At 39.6% G+C, this 19094-nt stretch overlaps 1 protein-coding gene across 2 annotated transcripts in view; it reads right to left on the bottom strand.

Moving 5' to 3' along the window:
• Positions 1 to 19094, bottom strand: part of LOC139328600 (receptor-type tyrosine-protein phosphatase gamma-like) — a 551152-nt gene that overhangs the window by 172727 nt on the left and 359331 nt on the right. For both annotated transcript variants that reach the window (XR_011602038.1, XM_070958423.1), the window contains exons 3-4: positions 17230 to 17412; positions 1003 to 1151 (exon numbers count right to left, since the gene is read on the bottom strand). Coding sequence is in view for 1 of the 2 variants with exons in the window: in XM_070958423.1 (XP_070814524.1) it covers positions 1003 to 1151; positions 17230 to 17412 (332 nt within the window). In the remaining variant the exon portion in view is untranslated. The remainder of the gene's footprint in view (positions 1 to 1002; positions 1152 to 17229; positions 17413 to 19094) is intronic.

Genomic DNA, 19094 nt, shown 5'->3' with positions numbered 1-19094 from the left:
ATTAACACATTGAGAAACAGAGCTCTTGTTCAATTTTTTCAAGAGGCTGTGCCACATAGAGGATGAGGAGCATTCTCAAAGCCAACCCTTACAGGTGCACCCAATCTCCAAAATGAAAATAGAAGAAGATGCTTCTCCTGAGCACTGCTCAGATTGCTCTTCATAAAACCCTGTTGCCTCTGACACAAGATCCAGTCCTGGTGACAGATGGCTCAATAAGAGGCCTCTCTGTGGTAAATAAGCCAAGCTGTCAGCCCAAACTACTCACTTGCCACTATGTACTCAGAGATATCTCATAATATACAATAATACACAATAATAAGTCACCTGACATGAGTTAAGATACTTACTTACTTACTTGGCATTTGGCCTGTTCTGGTGTTTCTGTTTCAGAAGTAGATTATTGGGAATTAATATTGCCTCCTACATCTGTCATAACACCTGTCCTATATGGTTTAATGGGACAGAACTGAGGCCTTGGTTCTACCAGGTTTACTTTAGGCTACATTGAAATTATCCTTGTACCACCCACTATCTGCAAGGTCAACCCATTACACTGCTACACTGCTGCTACTGTATATATTGCAAAGTGATAAACACCTTGAAAGAGAATTTCATTTTCACAGAAAAACGTAGCATTTCAAGTAATTTAACTTTAATGTTCATGCCTACTTGACAATTTTGAAAGATATTGTCCAGTAAGAGGTTATTCTACTCTAAATGTGTATATTAGGGGATATGTTTGTCTTGACAGATAGGTGTCTCAGCCTTCTACATGCAGCCATGGTCGTTCATCCTACAACAACATTATTCAGAGACAGATCTTTGTGCAGATTTCTGGTTCCAGTATCTGACAGACAATGCTGATTACCAGAGCTTCAGAAGTCTACGGAGGAGTTCTCAAAATCGACACCCATATCTACACCGATATCAAAGAAATGTAACAATTCACTGTTAGATTTGGTTCATTCCTCCAGTTTAGTTTTGATAGATTGTGCTTACCTCCACGGGGTAACGCCAGCCGTTGATGCTGTGTTCAGAGCCTTCAGATCCATTGCTTGGACCCCAATGAAATTCCACTTTTTCTGCTTTAAACCTCCCTGGTAGCCCTGCTCCCCGAACAAAGTAATCATCTTTCAACATAATGGCCACTGGAAGAAAGGCAGAAAGACAGAAAAACAGAGAAAGAGCATAAAGTCATGAGTGGTCATACATCACTGAACATTTTTTTCAACATACATGGTAATTGCTCCTCTCAAAGAAACAGAAAACTGGTGTCTGTTGTTGATGCGATGGCAGATTTCAGAGATAGCTTAATAACACAGAGCACAGTGTGAGACCTCTTTAAGGTCTGAAGCGACACATACACAAACAAAAGGATGTATTCTGATAACATTCTAAAGGTAGATAAGTGTTTACCTTTTAGATTTACTTGGGGGAAGATGTGCTCACACAAGACCATTTCTGTCATAGTCTGTGAGCCTCTCAGTCAAGTTCTCAAATGAGAGGTTAGATTTGCCAAGCAGAATCCTTCTCTTCAGCCAGCACAAACCAATCAATGCAGCCACCTCTTTCCCATATTTAATCAGACATGACTGTCAGTTATGAAGCATCACATACACATGATAACACATTAACGGGACCCCTTTACATACTCTGTGTCATTTCACAGGAAAAGTGTACAGTGTTAAATTTGGTGTGTCCAGAGGGCTGACCTGTGAACTGTGATGGAGTTCTTCATTCCAAATCTATGTTTTTGCTGAATTTGATATCCATATACTGTCAAAATGCTGTCAAAAGGCACAATGCCAGCACATACTTCTGCTGGGGAAATACTTAAAATACAAAATATTTTACATACATCAGCATGAGCTTTAAAAACTTTACCATATGTAATTTCTGTGTAATTGTAGAATGTAAACTCATCTTCGATCCATAAAATTTTTGAGGGATCATGGCAACATCCTTCAATAGCTCTGACCAAAAGCAACAAAAATAAACAAGTAAAAAATATAGCTGCAAATTTTAATTAAAGGGTCCAAGCAGAATACCAAAAACTGGAAAAATTGACATTTTTATCAATAGAAGAGATGCAGATTAATGTGTCTTTGATGTTATGATATTGACATTAACTTATCTTTTAGCCAGCAGTCTGTTGGGCTTTTAAGTGGGTGTGAAAGCAGAAAGCAGTTAGAAAGCAGTTACCGTAAGTAATGGCAACATCACCTACTATGAAAGTAGCCTTGACATTAATGTCAAGGCTACTTTCATAGTAAGTTTCACAAGTTTTATTCACAAGTCCTTTTTTTTTCATTATTTTGCCCTAGCCCGCACAACCAAAAAAAAAATTAAAATAGGAAGTAACTTGTATTTGAAGTAATTCATTAACCAAGTCCTCTTACATGAGTAGGTCTTTCAAATGGTAATTTTCACTTATACTGTCCTTTTTTAAGAAAGAAAGAAAGAAAGAAAGAAAGAAAGAAAGAAAGAAAGAAAGAAAGAAAGAAAGAAAGAAACGTACTTTATTGATCACATCACACAGTGAGTTAGTTGCACACTACACGCCATGCTTCTCGTGAAATTGTTTTTCCGCATTTGACCCATCCTTGGACTGTCAATCCTCCGCGGCAGACCAGGAGCGGCCATCTTTTTTCGTCACCATTGGTCAGGTGGTGATCTTCTTGCATGTTTTTAGTGGGGGTTATTACGGAGGAAACCCCGGGTGAACACGGGGAGAACATGCAAACTCCACACAGAAGTAAGGGAGTGATTGTACTTTTACTTAAGTATAGATATTCAGTATCATTTCTACTCCTCCTTACCAAATTTTATGAGTGGACCGAGTCATGACCGTAAATTTTATAAACTGAATTTGGTACAAATCCATTTAACTGGCTTAAAGTAAAAAAGGTTTTCACATTTGTTGCATGCCCTCATGACGGGCATCTCAAGACTGCATAGTGAAGCTTTGACATAATGTGAACACATGTACCAGGTTCAATTACAACGAGTGCTGTCAGGCGATTAAAAAAATTAATCTAATTAATTACAGGATTTGTAATTAATTTATCTAATTAATCTCATTTTAATCTCATATCTGCTAAAGGTCCCCAAATAAAGAATTTGAATTCTAGGACATTACAATTCACTGACATTCACATTACAGCTGGTGAATTCTTTTCATCACTGTAGTTCTCGACGGTAGCTGGAAATTAGAGTCAGATGACGCCATCTGAAACGCCTCTTTTAGGCCCTCGTCTTCCACGATTGAAATCGGCCTGCAATCAGCAGCAACCCACTTTGCGATTGAGTTTGTCAGTTTTTCTGTCGTGGCTTTGCTCATTCGTTTTCCTAACTCAGCAAGTGTGGGTTGGCGGAGTGAGCTCACGGTAGCACTAGCGGCACTAGCAGCAACTACATGTTTAGCGTTTAAATGATAATTCAGGCTGGAGCTGCTACGGTGATAGGAAAATTCTTTTTTACGCAAGGTACAAATCACTGCGTTCTTGTTAATAGTCCCATCTTTGTTCTTTTTATAAATAAACTTGCCGTTCAAATGTCCAAGTAGGCTTGCCTCGCTCTCCGGTGTCGCATCCATGTCTGTTGTCACCCTGCTTTTGACTAGTGGTGCAGGTAGGATGCGACCTGCCACTGCAGCCTACGGGTCACTCAAAGGGCCAAATTTAAAATGCTTGCGCATTGACTTGCCACTCATGATTAATTGCGTTAATTTTTATAGCGCGTTAATTTGCAGCGTAATTAATTGATCTAATTAACGCGTTAAACTGACAGCCCTAATTACAACTGCTTCAGCCAGTTTTGATTCATGAATGTTTCTGTAAACTGAACATAAATAAACAAGTCTGTAAATGTATAATTTCAAAATGGATGGATGTAAAGAAATGTCCTTATTAATTTTAGATCAAAGAAGTCTGTCATTGATCTTGACTCAGTTTCAAAAATGAGAGATTCAACTGATGAAAGAGTTTTGACTTTATTCATGCAGTTTTCAAGATAATTGACAAAATGTAAACTTGATTGTTGTTATTGGAATTTTCAACCCACCTGCACATTTTAATGACTTCTGGTCATCGTTTTTGCTTTAAGCAGAGAAAAATCAATTGGAATAAGAAAGAATTACAACAAAAAACAATAGTTCCAGTAGTGAGCATCACTGCTTGGACCCCTAATAATGTTTGATATTAACTCTTTATTAGATGGCAGTTCATTTGATCCACATGTGGTACAGGTGTTGTCATCATGTCTGAAATTTGTAGTTTATTTCTATTATTACATTCAACTTTTCAATGACAGTTGTTGTCTATTAGTTATTTGTTACAGTGCAATGGAAGAAATGTCTGTATATTTTGAGTCATGGAATTTTTAGCTTCCCATGGTGCACAAAATGTTGTTGTTGACTCTGTATAGACAACTCTCTAGAAATCACTTCATTTTAGTTTTCTGTGCCTTGAACTCATCATCTCATACAGTCATGATATATATATTTTGGTAATCTGTCAAAAGCCGCAAAATTAGGGATTCACAAAGAGCAAAAACCAGCCCTGGTCCTGGTCAAAACATCACCATGGGCAACTGAAATCTCAACTGCAATCATCAATAATGTCCATTACAAATCAACAGCACAAAAACTTAAGCTGTCTTGAGCTGCCTTAACTCACTTCCTATTTAAACATAGCAAGTCAGTGTGGAGGAGCTGAGGGAGCGGAACTCTACTTGATAAGATTAAAATGATTAAATGACACAGCTCTGAGCAACTTTGGATAATGCAAGTGCTGTCTTAATGAAACTGACTGAAATGTGAAATGACAGTGTATTAGGGTTCAAGCCCTGGTGCATCTTCTGCATCTCCTGCTGGCTCAAATTGCCATGAGCTAAAATGACTTAGAAACATGAAATTTATTTCAAATTAGCCAGATGGAGGTGCTGCAATTAAGGTCCAAAACTAAAGACAAGACATTTTGAATTTTTGGAAAACAGTAATAAGAATAGAAGTTGTTGGATTATGACTGTATCAACACCAAAATATACTACACACCAAAATATACTACACACCATCACAGGACTGAGATACACATTTGTATGAGCAAGATCATTCAAAAAATATTGTCGTTAACGGGAATATGCCTACCGAGGCATTTTCATTCCAACCTGATAGGGGCAGGGGCGGAGCTTCGGGGGGCTGAGAGAGCGACGCGCCCTCGGTCCGGGGCGGTAGACAGAGCTTTTTGTTCATAGCAGAAAATATTGGACCCTTTCTCTACGACATCACACTGTGTCATATGTGTAGGCGTATATATCTTGACCCAGTCAGGATGAGTCATGGTTGGTAAAAACTTTACAAGACTGACTTTAGTGATGTAGTTAGGTGTAAAATATCAATAAAATGATGTGCTTTATTTTCACTCTCACATTTAACTTCATTACGTACAAATTTACAAGTGGATCACCGATATTGTCTCCAAGTGTATTTTGGGTACAATCGTCATCAACCTTCCACCACGTCATCATCCATCATTTGTCAACAGAGTGCAAGCTAGGTGGAGCATTTTTACGGACTAAGCTAAACATGAGTGGCAGTTAATATAAGCATAAAAGTGGAGCGAAGTCGGGGCCACACAGCACGCCTAGAGCTTGTGCATGGCGTTGCTGAGCTGCTGCGTCTCTCGCGCGTGTTCCTGTTCACTTATCCTGCGTCTCATCTGCGTGTCTGCAGCGGCGCAGCAACTGCCGGCTGCATCTGTTCACATGGAGTTTGCGTTTGATAATTATCGACAACAAAAATGATGACGTAATTTTACTTTACATGCGCTGGAACAGGGACTGAGCTACAGGAGGAGAGGGTGGGAGAGAGGGAAAGGAGTAGAGATGATGGAGAACTTCTGTCCCTCTCATTTTGTGTATTTTCTCGTCATGTGTGTCACATACGCAGATACACACATTGTAATCGCTGTGAAATACTCACATGATACTGATTTGACTGCGGCGAGCCTTGGACTGTCTAGTTAATGCGCCGCAGCAGCCACGCAGGACTCGCGCGACTCTCACGCTGCTCATGTCGGCAATGTGGACACGGTAACGTGTTTGTATGGACGCCGAAATGAAAACATGCCGTAACACCACGCTCACGCTCTGCGCAGGCGTGCTATGTGGCCCCGGCCTTACTGAGGGCTTTCAGCCTTGTGTCAAAAATGTAGTATATGTGCTTGTAAGCCCCGCTGTTGCGAGCATGTATAGGTTGTAAAGCGATGTTTTCATGAGCTTTATTGGGTTTAAAGGGCCGGTCATGTGCCCCGCCCCCGGCCCGTATGTATGTCAAAACATAAATAATATAGAATGTGATAATTTACTAATTCCTTTTGATACACTAAACTGAAAACAATACAAAGACCATATATTCAATGTTTGTCCTTACCAACTTCAATGATTTTTGATTGATTGATTTTTATTAATATATGACTCTTCTGAATTTGACCATCACCTACCTCACCATCAATTAAGTCTTGATTTTGTTTGTCACTGATCTAAATAAAATCATACAACTGCAGCAGCTCTGCATTTTGACTGCATTTTGCATTCAATTCCTGGTTCACCCAAGACTCTTTACGATAGGACGATCCTGCTAAAGTGAACCTAGCAGACATTAGATCCTGCTTGGAGAAGGTGAAAGACATCAATTCTGGTTTACGTGTCTTTTTTTTTTTTTTTTGAGTTATGCTATGGACTCAAAGGAGAGCCATGAACTCCCTGGAGCAAATGATTTTCTCTAGGCCCGGTTTATGATTCATTAAGGGAGGCTGACAATCTCAAAACTGTACTGGCCAATCAGGACTCCTCCAGTGTTAAGTCCATCTCCCAGCCTGCTAGCCTCCTGCTAGCTCCAGCCCCTGAATCAGCCAGCAAATGGCCCCCTTACCTCCAGCCATGTCCCATTGCATCACAATGTATACTTGAAGATTTTTTGGAGTTCTTTATAGTTGCAATATGTAATAGTTATAATTTGCATCTCTGCTAAACAGGAAAAAGCAGTTTTTCATGAATTGATTAGTTCCTTCATTTGAGTAACAAAACATTAGTTCAAAAGCCCCAACCTAAGAGAAGTGAAAAGTATATAATATTTGGTGGAAAATATTTTGGTTGGCTTCAGCAGTCTCATCTATGCATCACTCATGTTTTTCCTCCTTCATTCTCATACCGTACTTTTTCACACTTGGTTGAAAACGCTATAACATATTTTCAGAGATGGTGTAAAGATGGTGCATCCTGTAGTTCTGTTGATTTGCCTACTGACCATGAACTGTCAATCTCTTTATTAATTCAATTTTAAGTCAGACACTGGGGCTCTTCCTGCATTCCTGATTTTCATTCCTTTCCTTCAAGGGAGCCCTTCTATCTGTGTCACCACTGTCACCACATCATGCACTGCATATTCTTCTTTGCACACTAGCCGGTATAGTCATATTTGAGTACATGAAGCTGTATGTACAGAATGTCGGGATCACATTGTCTACACAATTTACAGCATTTTTGTGCAGAGCTGCTCAGCATGAGCAGCTGTTTTGAAAATAGTGAAACCCCCTTTCTTTCCAACCATAATGTGTCGTTGACTCCACATTCAAGGTCAAGAAGTTAGAGTTGAGCTGTGAAGAAAACTACAGTAATCTCAGTGATGAACTGAGTTTGTTCTGCCAGAGGAGGGGTTTTATGCAGCCTCTGCCTGCCTGCGTTTACAGCTCCATCAGAGCATTCAGCGGCATCTCCACCAGGTGATCCCTCCACAGATAAAACACTCATTTGTCATTTAGAAACAGTGCAGAATCCATGCATAATTTGTAGCAGAAACAAAGGGACATTTGTCTTGTTAGCCATGCATTACAGAGCAAGGGGACAGCAGAAACTGCGCACCATTTTGTTTCACAGCTGTTGTTTGCATTAGCATTTTACATGGCTCTCTACATGCTGCGGCTCCCCAAATCCATTTATATTGTGCTCTGCTGTGTTTCATAGTTTGCAGGTGGCCATCACCGTCATCATCATCATGTCCTTTTTTTTGCTGTGAACAGCTTGGGTGGCCTTGGGGAGAGGGTTTGAGTTGCTGAAGGCCTGCGATGCTCTGCTTTAAGTGTGTCAATGAATTTTTGTTCTTGACTGCAATGATGAGGCTTTTTCTTTCTCTGTCTGGGTCTCACACTTTCATCATGTTTGTGCTTGTGGGTGTCAGCACTGCTGATCCCATACCTGAAGGTTAGCTAGTCAGTTCACTCCCACAGAGGATGACAACACACACTGTGTTTGCCTCGTCGGACAAGCTACGTGCACTCAGTCAAACAGATGTCTCATATCTACCGCCACCAGCTCAAGATGTACTGACTAGGAGGTGGACAGGGCATTTACTCATACTCTGTGACCTTAATGAGTCCCTGAAAATTGGGACCAAAAACGGGTATAGCAACAAGGCTGCTGAGGGAATTTATAAGCACAGAGGGAGGCTTTGTTCTTCAGCTCTCCTGTCCTGTAATGGTCACACTGTGATTGGAATTATTACTAGGACAGTCATATTGCCATTGTGAGCCACACTTACCACATTCCTACCTAACATAATGGGCTCTATTTTCGATTCCGCCGCACTGGCAACGGAGGCGCAGCATTGTTGATGTAAATAATGTATGTAATGTTGGAGCTCTTGGTCAGTTGGACACTGTGTGAACTCACGTTCAGAGCAATTTTTTCATTTTCTACCCCCTGCAAGTGCTACAGTAAGGAATGTGCCCAGAGGTGTCATCAGCAGCGCAGATACCAGGTAAGATTAATACAAACTATGAACTATGAACAACAGCAAGGGTCAAAGCCAAAGCAAAAAGTCCAAATCGGCAAACTAGATTACCCATGAGATAACAATTACCAGAGTTTATTTTGCCTGCATTACATTAGACCTTGTTATATGTGCAGCGAACTGACAAGATCCACAGCTGAACAGTGATGCTGAAATAACTGAACAGCATCCCAAGGAACATCACAAATGTGTAAAACAGACTATTGAGGAGACAAAGTCAGGTGTAATGAGTGTGATGACCTCTTACTATATTATTTCTGTTCTTGTTTCTGTGTTTATGTTAGATGTTTCTGCTGTGTTTCTCTACCTCCCTCCCAGCCAGGCAGCCAGCCAGCCAGTCGACCCTGCTCCATTGCTCCAGATTTCCATCATTAGCTAATCTTGCAATAAATTGTTCTTGTTTGAACTTTTACATTGTCTCCAAGTCTGAGTTCTACTTTTGGATCTTGAGTAATTACATAAAACTAAAACTAAAAAATATCCGCTTGCCTGCAACACTCAATGTCACATTACTATAACAGCAGGAATTGAAGTTAGTGAGGACCAGTCTGATGAATGTTTTACTAGGAAAAACTAATTTGTGTCCACCCCTACCAGCCACCACAGCTAACAGTCTAACAGTAGCAAAATTATCAGTATATTGCACCATCCAGCATTTTCATAGTCAGATGCAATGTACACTGCAGCCTCTAGAGGCCACTTAAACACATCTGATCAGTCAAACGTAGCTTTAAAAGACATTCATTAAAAATCCCCAGAATATGGCTAATAGTGTGGTGGAGTAGGTATTACAATGCTGAGCAAAATCTACTATAAGATTCCTGAGAAAATACTGAAAATACTGCCTTTACCAGTTTAGCCGTTTTGATAGTTAACATTTGCTTGAGTAGACTATAATTAATGCTCTGGCTGCAACAACAAATGGCACTGAAGTTTGCATAATGATTAGATCACAAAATATCTGCAAAGTTGACTTTTTCTAATGAAGAGGGCTCATGGAGCAGTTCATGGAGTGTCCAAAATGGAAAGGATTCTTTGAGGAAAATGGATGTGCTCAATAAATTATGGAATAAAGGAACAGGACATTTTGGGATACATGTTTATTTGCTCATGATGAAATATTATTTTGTTGAGATATGGTGTCTTTGAAAGGATCAGCCACTTCTATTTATTGCAGTCTCTCTTTCACAATAGGCTCTCAATAGCATTTTATAGGTTTTATTTTTACAATTTGTTAGAGAAGCTCCAGTAAACCTATAGACAAAGTGGCAATTTATTCAAATGTATGTTGATTGGACAGATAATGGTATGTAAAACATTGCTGTGCTAAACACACAGTTGTGCTCTGGGCAGCACTCAGTGATGCCAACCACCTGTGGGCTCTCTCAAGAGCTTTTCAACTCCATTTCCCCACTGAGGAGAAAGGATAATCCATTTTAGTAACAACCTGGAATTGTGAAAAATACCTGTCGCTGACAAGGAGGGTCCTCATGATGCCAAGAGAGCTAAATGCAGATGGTCCAAAACTGAATCCCACAAACAGTGACACCTGCCATGGCACTTGTAGTAATATGGATGCAGCATGTGTGAATGAAAATGGGATGTGTATTATTCATCATAAATGACTTGCTGCATATTGTGCCTGGCTTATTTTATATATATGTAAGTAAGTCATGCAACAGATGTTTGACATGCAGACACCTGTCAATATAAGCTGAGATTGTTAGAGGTGTCACACTTCAGCTTCTCATTGTCTTTGCACTGTGGTCTGTCAAAACATTAGGTGGCTACACACTCTCTGTCATAAGCAACTTGCGTACATTTCTTTGAAGAACATGACTCTGACTGTTATTGGGGTTTTGTGACTTCATATTGTGATCTTAATTGTGATAAATGTGATGTTTAGTGTAAAGCAAGATTTCAATAAAATACAACATCTCAAAGAATTATTTAGGTTTATTACATCATGGGTTTTATTTTAAGAGGGTTTTTTTTACCATAATTTCTATCAGTTAGAAATGATAGAAATGACGTTATGACAGCATTGTTCTTGCCAGACAAATAATGTCTGAGACCTGGGATCATGATGATATTTTTACACTGAGCAGGTAAGAAAAATTAGCAGTATAACAAGGAAACGGATTAAAAACAAACCAACAATTCATCCAGATTATCTGAAACACTTTACTTGTTGGCAAAAGAGAAAGTGAGCACATAGATATTAGCCATAATCAACCACCACCGGCCAAATGTGTGTACATGTACACACATGTGTTCACTGTAATTTTACAGTAAAGAAAATTATCCTTTAGTTTAATGCAGTAATCTTAAATTCCAATAATACATTTGAATTGTTTGATGTGTTAACCTAACTGCAGTTCACTAGGGAAACCTGCAGAGATGGAAACAATACCAGAACATTATACTCAAGCAATAAGGGAGCTACAATTGCATTATATGTGAATCCAACAACAGTATTGGGACAACATCACAGCATCTAGCCCTAATGTTCAAATAGCAATAAATTCAATTTGCATAGATGGATTTTGCAGCCTGTGCATGACTGTCAATTAAAAATATACAACAGACTTCCTCTGTATTACTTCACTACAATAAAGAAAGGAAGACAAAACCCAGACAGTTAAACACAAATGACCAACAATAAACAGAAAAAGCTATTCACACTGCGACGGGTGCAATGGACAACACTAAGCAACAGAAATTAAATTAACTGCCTTTGTAATAGATGCATAAAACACCACCAAAGCAGACAACACAGATAAGAATAATATAATAATAATAACAATACATATTATTATTATTATTATTATTATTATTAAAAGCATTATTTGTATAGCAACTTTCATACAGGAATTGCAGCATCAAAGTGCTTTAAAATCACATGCACCAAGTGAGTGCTTTAAATAGAAAAAAATAAAACAAAACAACAGAATAAACATAAAAACAGATAAAATAATGAATGTAGAATAAGATTGACAATGCATAAAACCACAATAAAATTTTAATCTATGTAAAAATAGTGTTTTTTACTGGGTTTATTGAGTCATATGTGTTCCCATCAGCAGCAATGTTGCCTCTGATTGAGGTTATTTTGATCGTGAAGAATGAGGCAAGTTCTTCACAGTGTGATACATAGAGCGGTGGGCAGGTAGGGGCAGTGTTGAGCAGCAGGTCAATAGTGGAGAATAATATTCTGGAGTTCCCAGCATTCTCTCTAATAATCTTGGAAAGGTAATCCTTTCCTGCCAGACATACTGTTTTGTTATAGACAGTCATGGCTTCTTTATATATATTACAGTCACTGTGAGCCCAGTTTGTCTCCATTTTCTTTCAGCTGCTCGACAAATTCTCTTCCTGTCATAAACAATGCTGTTGTTGAACCATGGGGAGATTCCGACAGTTGACCTCTTTTTAACCTTTAGTGGAGCAACAGCATTTAAAGCAGATGACATGGTATTGTTGAAATGTTCAGCCATGTCATTTAAAGAGCAGTCATAGCTGTGTGACTCAAATGATCTCATAATATTACAGAACTCTTCTTCAGCCATGTCATCAATGAACTGTCTTTGAACCAGAATTTCCCTTTTAGTCTTTGTTAACATTAGTCTTAATCAAAAAGCACACAGTGATGGTCAGAAATAGGTCACTGTAATACTGAAACTTTGTTAATATTTAACCCTGTTGTTATTACTCAGTTGGAAAAGTTCCAAACTGTCTGGTAATTTCCTAAGCTTAATGGCTTTGGAGTCATTCTTTTTGTCGATGACCAATAATAATTCTGCTTTCATCTCAAGAGCAGATATTCGAATGATGTAAATTCAACAAGGTCAATTTCATTACATACAAAAGGTATTTGTGGTTGCAATGTTTCCTCCTTTCCTGTTTTGGACTGACTGATAAAAAGCATAATATGCATAATATAATATAAGTGAACAAGCCTCTATAAGGGCTACACCAGTAATGCTATTTAGCCAGGTCTCAACTGAAGACATGAAATAAAATGAAATGCCAATGATCTTACATTATAAAGAGGGAACCTGTACACCTGTAGGGATTCTTTGATAAGAGACTAGGCTGACTGTGGTTGAACACTGACAAATTTCAGATTACTAAGACAGGTACCAGATGGTCTGTGATTGCTACGATGTGTTTGACCATGCCACCAGCTGTTTAAGATCATTGGTATGTTTCGGGAAGGGGCATGGCGTCTGTCTCATTTCTGATGGACATCTGAGTGATGATGTCTGTGATTTCTCTTGTTTAATAGTTCACCAGTTTGAGCTTCAGTGTGGCAGCTTTCACTAACTCCTTGACAGGTAATTGTTATGGAGGCTGGGTCCCTGGAGAATGTGATGAAGAATAAATGATATAAAGAATAAACATAAATGATATGAATACATGTTTGGACTAACAGTTGATCAGTTTCTCCAGTAGGAGGCAAAAGTCTTTTTCAGGACCTCAGAGCCAGTTTTCTTTTGCAGAATGTCAAAAGATTCAACACGAATGATAATGTTCCAATCACTTGGATGTGCAGAGAGGATGCCTGGCAGCAGCTCTGTCTGACAGATGTGTCATTCATGGTGAGATTTTCAGTCTTTGCCATTCTTACATGCCTGGTTATTGAGTCCCCAGTCAGAATAATGTCTGTCTTATGAGGTGTGGGTTAATCTGTATTATTTCTCACCCCTGGCTTGTCAGATGGGGAGTTAGTAATATTTATGCTGGCCTTGGGCCTCTGAGTGGTCTTGGGGCTGTTTCTTGGGATCGGCCGACCTTACTGCTCGTGATGTGATTAGTTTCCTTGGCCTCAACAAAGTAAGTACCATCACACCTTTCGTCAATCAGAGTCAGTGGTTCATGCCTATTTTGCAGTGAGAGGTTCAAGTGGTGGAGTGAGTGTTGCTGCCCGCTTATGTAATTTTTTGGATTTGCCTTTGCAGCGGACGACATCAGACGAGGTCCTGGCTGCAGTGGATGCTCTTGGTCTGTTACCAGTGCTGTGCCAGTAAGAAACATCATTGGGGGACCCTCAACAGCTGATCCAGTGGCGATAGGACATGTTCAGGACAGTGTGTCAGCCAAATCTGTGCCAGGACACTCCACAGCTGTCTGTCTGTCCGTTTTCAGCAACAGGCATGGAGGCTGCTCTTTTATGAAGCCTTTCAATCTTTTTAAGCTCTGTGGTTCTCTCCGTCAGTCCAGTCAATCATACATTGTCTGTGCAGCTCACAGATTTTGCCATATCCTCTCCATCCTGATAGCAGGTTTCTGGTCACAGAGATGGCAAAAAAGGCTTGTGCTGTTTGGAGGTCACACTGGCACAGTACTGAGAAATAAAATATAAACATGGTGGCAGCGTTCTGTTTCTGTCATTAATTTGAGTCTCTGTTATGTCTAAGTATCCAGGATCCACTTTCTCGAACTTTTGGTGGAGAAAAACAAGGATATTAGCAAAAAAAATGTAAGCAAAGCATTGTGCAAACAGAAGAAGCGTCTGCTCTGTCAGAGAGCAGGAAGCAAAATTGTTTAAACAATATAAACTTCACAGCGGCTACAAACACAAGCTGTACAGTTTTTACAGACCATGTAGCACACACACACACACACACACACACACACACACACACACACACACACACACACACACAAAAGCTAGATTGCTATAGGCAAGGCAGTGATTGTTGACATCCCTCTCTGTAATACTCAACAAAGTCATCAACAATTTGCTCTTGGTTTAGCTTCTTTGCTTGAAAATTCTCAATTCACGTTATAACCAGTTCACTCAGCCTGTCTGTCCCAATATAACTAGTCTACCTCTGTGTCCCACTGTGCTTTTCAAAGACTGCAGAGCACACTGAACTGAAGGAAGAAGTTCATAAGAAAGGTAGCAAATGTACAGGTCGCTGGAGGATCCACTGTGAACATTTCAGCATCTAGAATTTAGCCAGACCCAGCATGCACCTGTCGGTCACGCAACATCTTGAGTGTGTTTGATTTAGAATGCTTGCTGGGTGGTGCATTAAATCAGTGATTAATTAAGGATGGTGTGACTATTTTAATGAGAGAACACCAGGGTTGTTCTAAGATGCCAGATAGCTGTGAAGAGGGAAAGATATTTACAGTTAAGAATAGGAATCTTTTTCGACTTCAAAAACTGCATGAGTAGCAGCCTGTGGCAACAGCTCACTGTTCAACCTACTCTTTCCCCTATTTTTTTTTTTTTTTTTTTCTTTTAACTTTGTGTGTTCTCTTAGCACTTTAAACATGCATTTACCCTTTACAAGCTGTCTATGCTCTATGGACACAAAAGTTGTTGAGTTTGTTGTGGTCTTTCTACCTTTTCTTTGCATGATTTAAAATCATGTCCATGCATTCTTTCTGAAAAAACAGACTGTGCTTCTGGAAAAATAAATAAATAAAATTAAATAAACAGACTTGTGTATATGTATTTATATTATAATATTTTTTTTTTACTTTTTAATAGATTATTTTTAGTAGATGTGTCATTCACCAACCTCACCAAAGCAAATTCCTTGTATGTGTAAAATTGTACTTGGCAATAAAGCTTTTTCTTATTCTGATTCTTTATCCCTGTGCAGCTATGGCTCCACTGTTTACACCAAGGATCAGCTGATAGCGCTTTATAACATGGCAATGGTTCTCAGGGAGAAACCCAGTGTTCCCAGTGAGCTGGGGAAGGTCTGCTGGGTTTGAGCATCACACTAGGAGGAGACGATACAAACCAGTCCTCCCATCCATCATCCTGTGTAATGTGAGTTGTTTGGGATACATTTTCAACTTGAACCTGAAATTGGTGAGAGTGCTGCAGCTGGGGAAAATATTCTACATAGTACCAGTGCTAAATACTCTGCACCCCCAAGGACCTCAACAGTTATAGACCAGTGGCACTGACATAATTTATAATGAAGGTTCGTCCTTGTCCATCTCTGAACCCTGATGAATCCATCAGTGCATCGGCTACAGTTCATGGATCAACCTCTCATTGGAGTGAATGACACTATCATCATATTCCTTGATTTCTCCAGTGCCTTAAATACCACACAACTCACACTTCTGAGGGACAGCCACAGAGGTGGACCACCAACTCATAGCATGGATCACAGACTACTATACCAACTGACCACAGAATGCAAGGATACAAGACTGTGAATTTGACATGGTTGTCTGTGGCACAGGGGCCCTGTAGAGAGCAGTCCTAGATCCCTTCCTCTTTGCCCTCTACACTGCAGGCTTCATACACAAATCAACTAACTGCCACCTGCAAAATTATTTGATGACTCTGCAATCGTCTGCCTAATCACAGATGCAGCGTCTGATTTATCATTAAATCAATTTATCGTTTCATGTTTTTTTTTTTACTGATGCCTCTTGCTGATGCAATATCCCCTTTCCTGCTCCAAGACTGAAGATTTTCCACTGTGGGTGACTGACTTATATTATCTTTTTATCTTGTGGCCATCCACAATGATATGAATCAATTTGAGGACACATAATAGCTCATGCACAGACATGTCAATATGAAATTCTGACAATAAAATGTATTTAGATTTGGGTTCATCCCTCATTAAAAGCACCAATGTTCATTCTGTCCTATAATATGAAAGTGTTGCATGACACCATAACAAATATTTTAAGTATTCTTAGAGAATAGAACACCCACAAAAAACTTGTATGGAAGCCTTTAACCTGCTGAAGTGGTGAACCCTTGTACTCTTTATTCTGATGGTCAAGTTTGTCCCAAGGGTGGGTGCTGGATAAAGGCTAATGGGATTCATACAATCCCACAGGTTCTTCCTCTAGGAATGAAATGACTCAGCAAATTTCACAGCAACGTGCCAATTAGAATATCATATAGTTTATGTGCATTTGGGCAGATGTGTGGTCCTGAGATGAAATACCAGTGGTCATGAAAATGATAACAATTCATTGTCTGGGAACAATTTTTGGTACCTCTTGTCCAAACTTGAAAATTCTAGGTTCAGGAATATCTCACCAAGTTTGATAGCAATTGGACCAGTCGTGTGTTAGACAAACTAATGGATTGATGGAAATCATTATAATACTCAGAACTTGCTACAATAGGGCAAGATACAGACTAAATGTGAAACACTTATATTATGGGGACCTCAAATGTATTTCAAATGCTCAACAAATCATATCAGCATCTATTTGCTAACTTGCTAACTTATTTTGCTAAATTGTCTATATGCTTAGTTTTTTCCATTTCAACTCTTAGCTGACTTTTTCATCATCAACTTCATACATGTCAGTCAGTATGAGTGTTTGTGTTGAAATTGAGAAATCCAATCTGCAAGATGAGACTGTATTGTTTTTACCTGTTTTGCCGGTGTTTTTCATAGATGTCTTATTAGAGGATTCAGTATCAAAGCCCTCCAGTGTCAGTTCCTGATATTCTGTGGATACTTTGGTTTCCTGGTCCACAATGTTGATTGGTGACTGGTTTCTCTCTCTGCATTCTGGGTAGGCTGAAGCCCAACCGTCATCTGGCCCATATATACCTGCGGTAGACAATAAATGCAACAGGGTCTCATCACTTCAAGGACACAATATGATGTGAAACTGAAGAGACTTTTAAGGGATACTTTTAAGCTTTGAAACCAGCTGACAGTTTGCACTGCCAAGTCATCTGAATTTCAATTAAACCCTGCACACAGAATCATCATGAGCCCCCAACAGAGGCAGCTGCTGAAAAACAAAACATTTTCATTCATGTGGTAAATAGAGAATTTCAAAATGTTATTGATGTGTCCCTTGCTGCCTTTTGCAACATCTGACATATAAAATAGATTCTATATTTGGTGGTACACTGCTGGCCTCCTTAACAGCTTCCCCTCAGAGAGCCCCTGTGCAGTTAAAGTCAATCACAGTGTTAGTGAGCTGACAGGGAACCCTAAAACACCCCAAATGAGTCACAAGGAAGCCAATGTGTGCATAGGTCTCTCTCTCTCTCTCTCTCTCTCTCTCTCTCTCTCTCTTTCTCTCTCTCTCTGTATGTGTATGGGTGGAAAGGCTTCATTTGACATTAAAGTGAAAGCCTGAGGCCAGAAGAGTATTGAAGTCACTTTTTGCAGAGGCTGCGTTGAAAAGATAGTGAAAGAGGGAAGGCCAGGATTGAAATGTCACTTGGCCCGGCTTTAAGACCTGAGTGTTTACTCAAAGAGCAGTACTGTAGTTAGTGGGTACACTGGGGGCAGGATTTTGCCAAGACCCCCAACCCCACCCCTGGACACAACAAACTAAGACATCCTCATTCAAAATCATACTGATGTTTAAGTTAACAAGGAGTATTAAAAATCCAATCGTGAAACATATAAATACTCAACAGTATGTCAGTCTGTCCAGAATATTGTTGCTTATTTAATATTTCTGTTTTAGAGCCATTTAAGGAAAACAGGTTCCTATAAAACTTGGACAATCAAGGAGTAAACATCACCACCTGGACAGAATGGGAGTCAATGACTTAGATAGAGTTGCTGTGGTTAGTTGAGACATGGCCGATGTTGGGCATGAATGAGCCAAAAAAGCACATTGAACATGCACATGTTTTTGGTCAACGGTGAAGTGAATGTATTTTTTCGTTAATAATGATCGTGAATGTGGGAGTTAATAATGATCACGTACTGTGTTTTGCAGCATCCATAGTGAATGGGTGAAGGCATGACCTCATGCCTCTGATTGGCTTACCCTGATATTGTTACCCGAACTGTAATCAATCACACATTTCACTCAAAATGCATAAACTAAATCAACCAACAAAGGGGCCAATCAGAGGCAGAGTAGGGTGGGTTAGGACTTCACCATCTTTGGAAAAATAAGATGTCAGCATGCTGTCATGGCTAGTGCAACTGGCAATTCAGATGCAGCTATGAAGATTTAAAAGATTTTAAGGAAGGAAGGAAGGAAGGAAGTCAGCTCTGATTCTGATGGAAAAAGTCTCACATTTCCAGGCAAATTGTTCCCGTTGGATCTGAAAAAACAAATCTGAATATCAGCCACATTAACTAATTTGAAATGATACATCAAGTTGGACCATGCAGCCACTTAAAATATCTGCGAGTGAATCAGGGGCGGACTGGGACAAGAAATCGGCCCTGGCATTTTGGACCAGACTGGCCCACCACATTTGATAACGCACACCTTTTCGGTCTTTTTGGTCTCTTGAATGTGTATACCAATTGTG

The sequence above is a fragment of the Chaetodon trifascialis genome, chromosome 3 (genome assembly GCF_039877785.1).
Source record: "Chaetodon trifascialis isolate fChaTrf1 chromosome 3, fChaTrf1.hap1, whole genome shotgun sequence".
NCBI lineage: Eukaryota > Metazoa > Chordata > Actinopteri > Chaetodontiformes > Chaetodontidae > Chaetodon > Chaetodon trifascialis.
The sequence above is the reverse complement of the archived record's forward strand: the minus strand, read 5'-3'. Positions and strand labels throughout refer to the sequence as shown.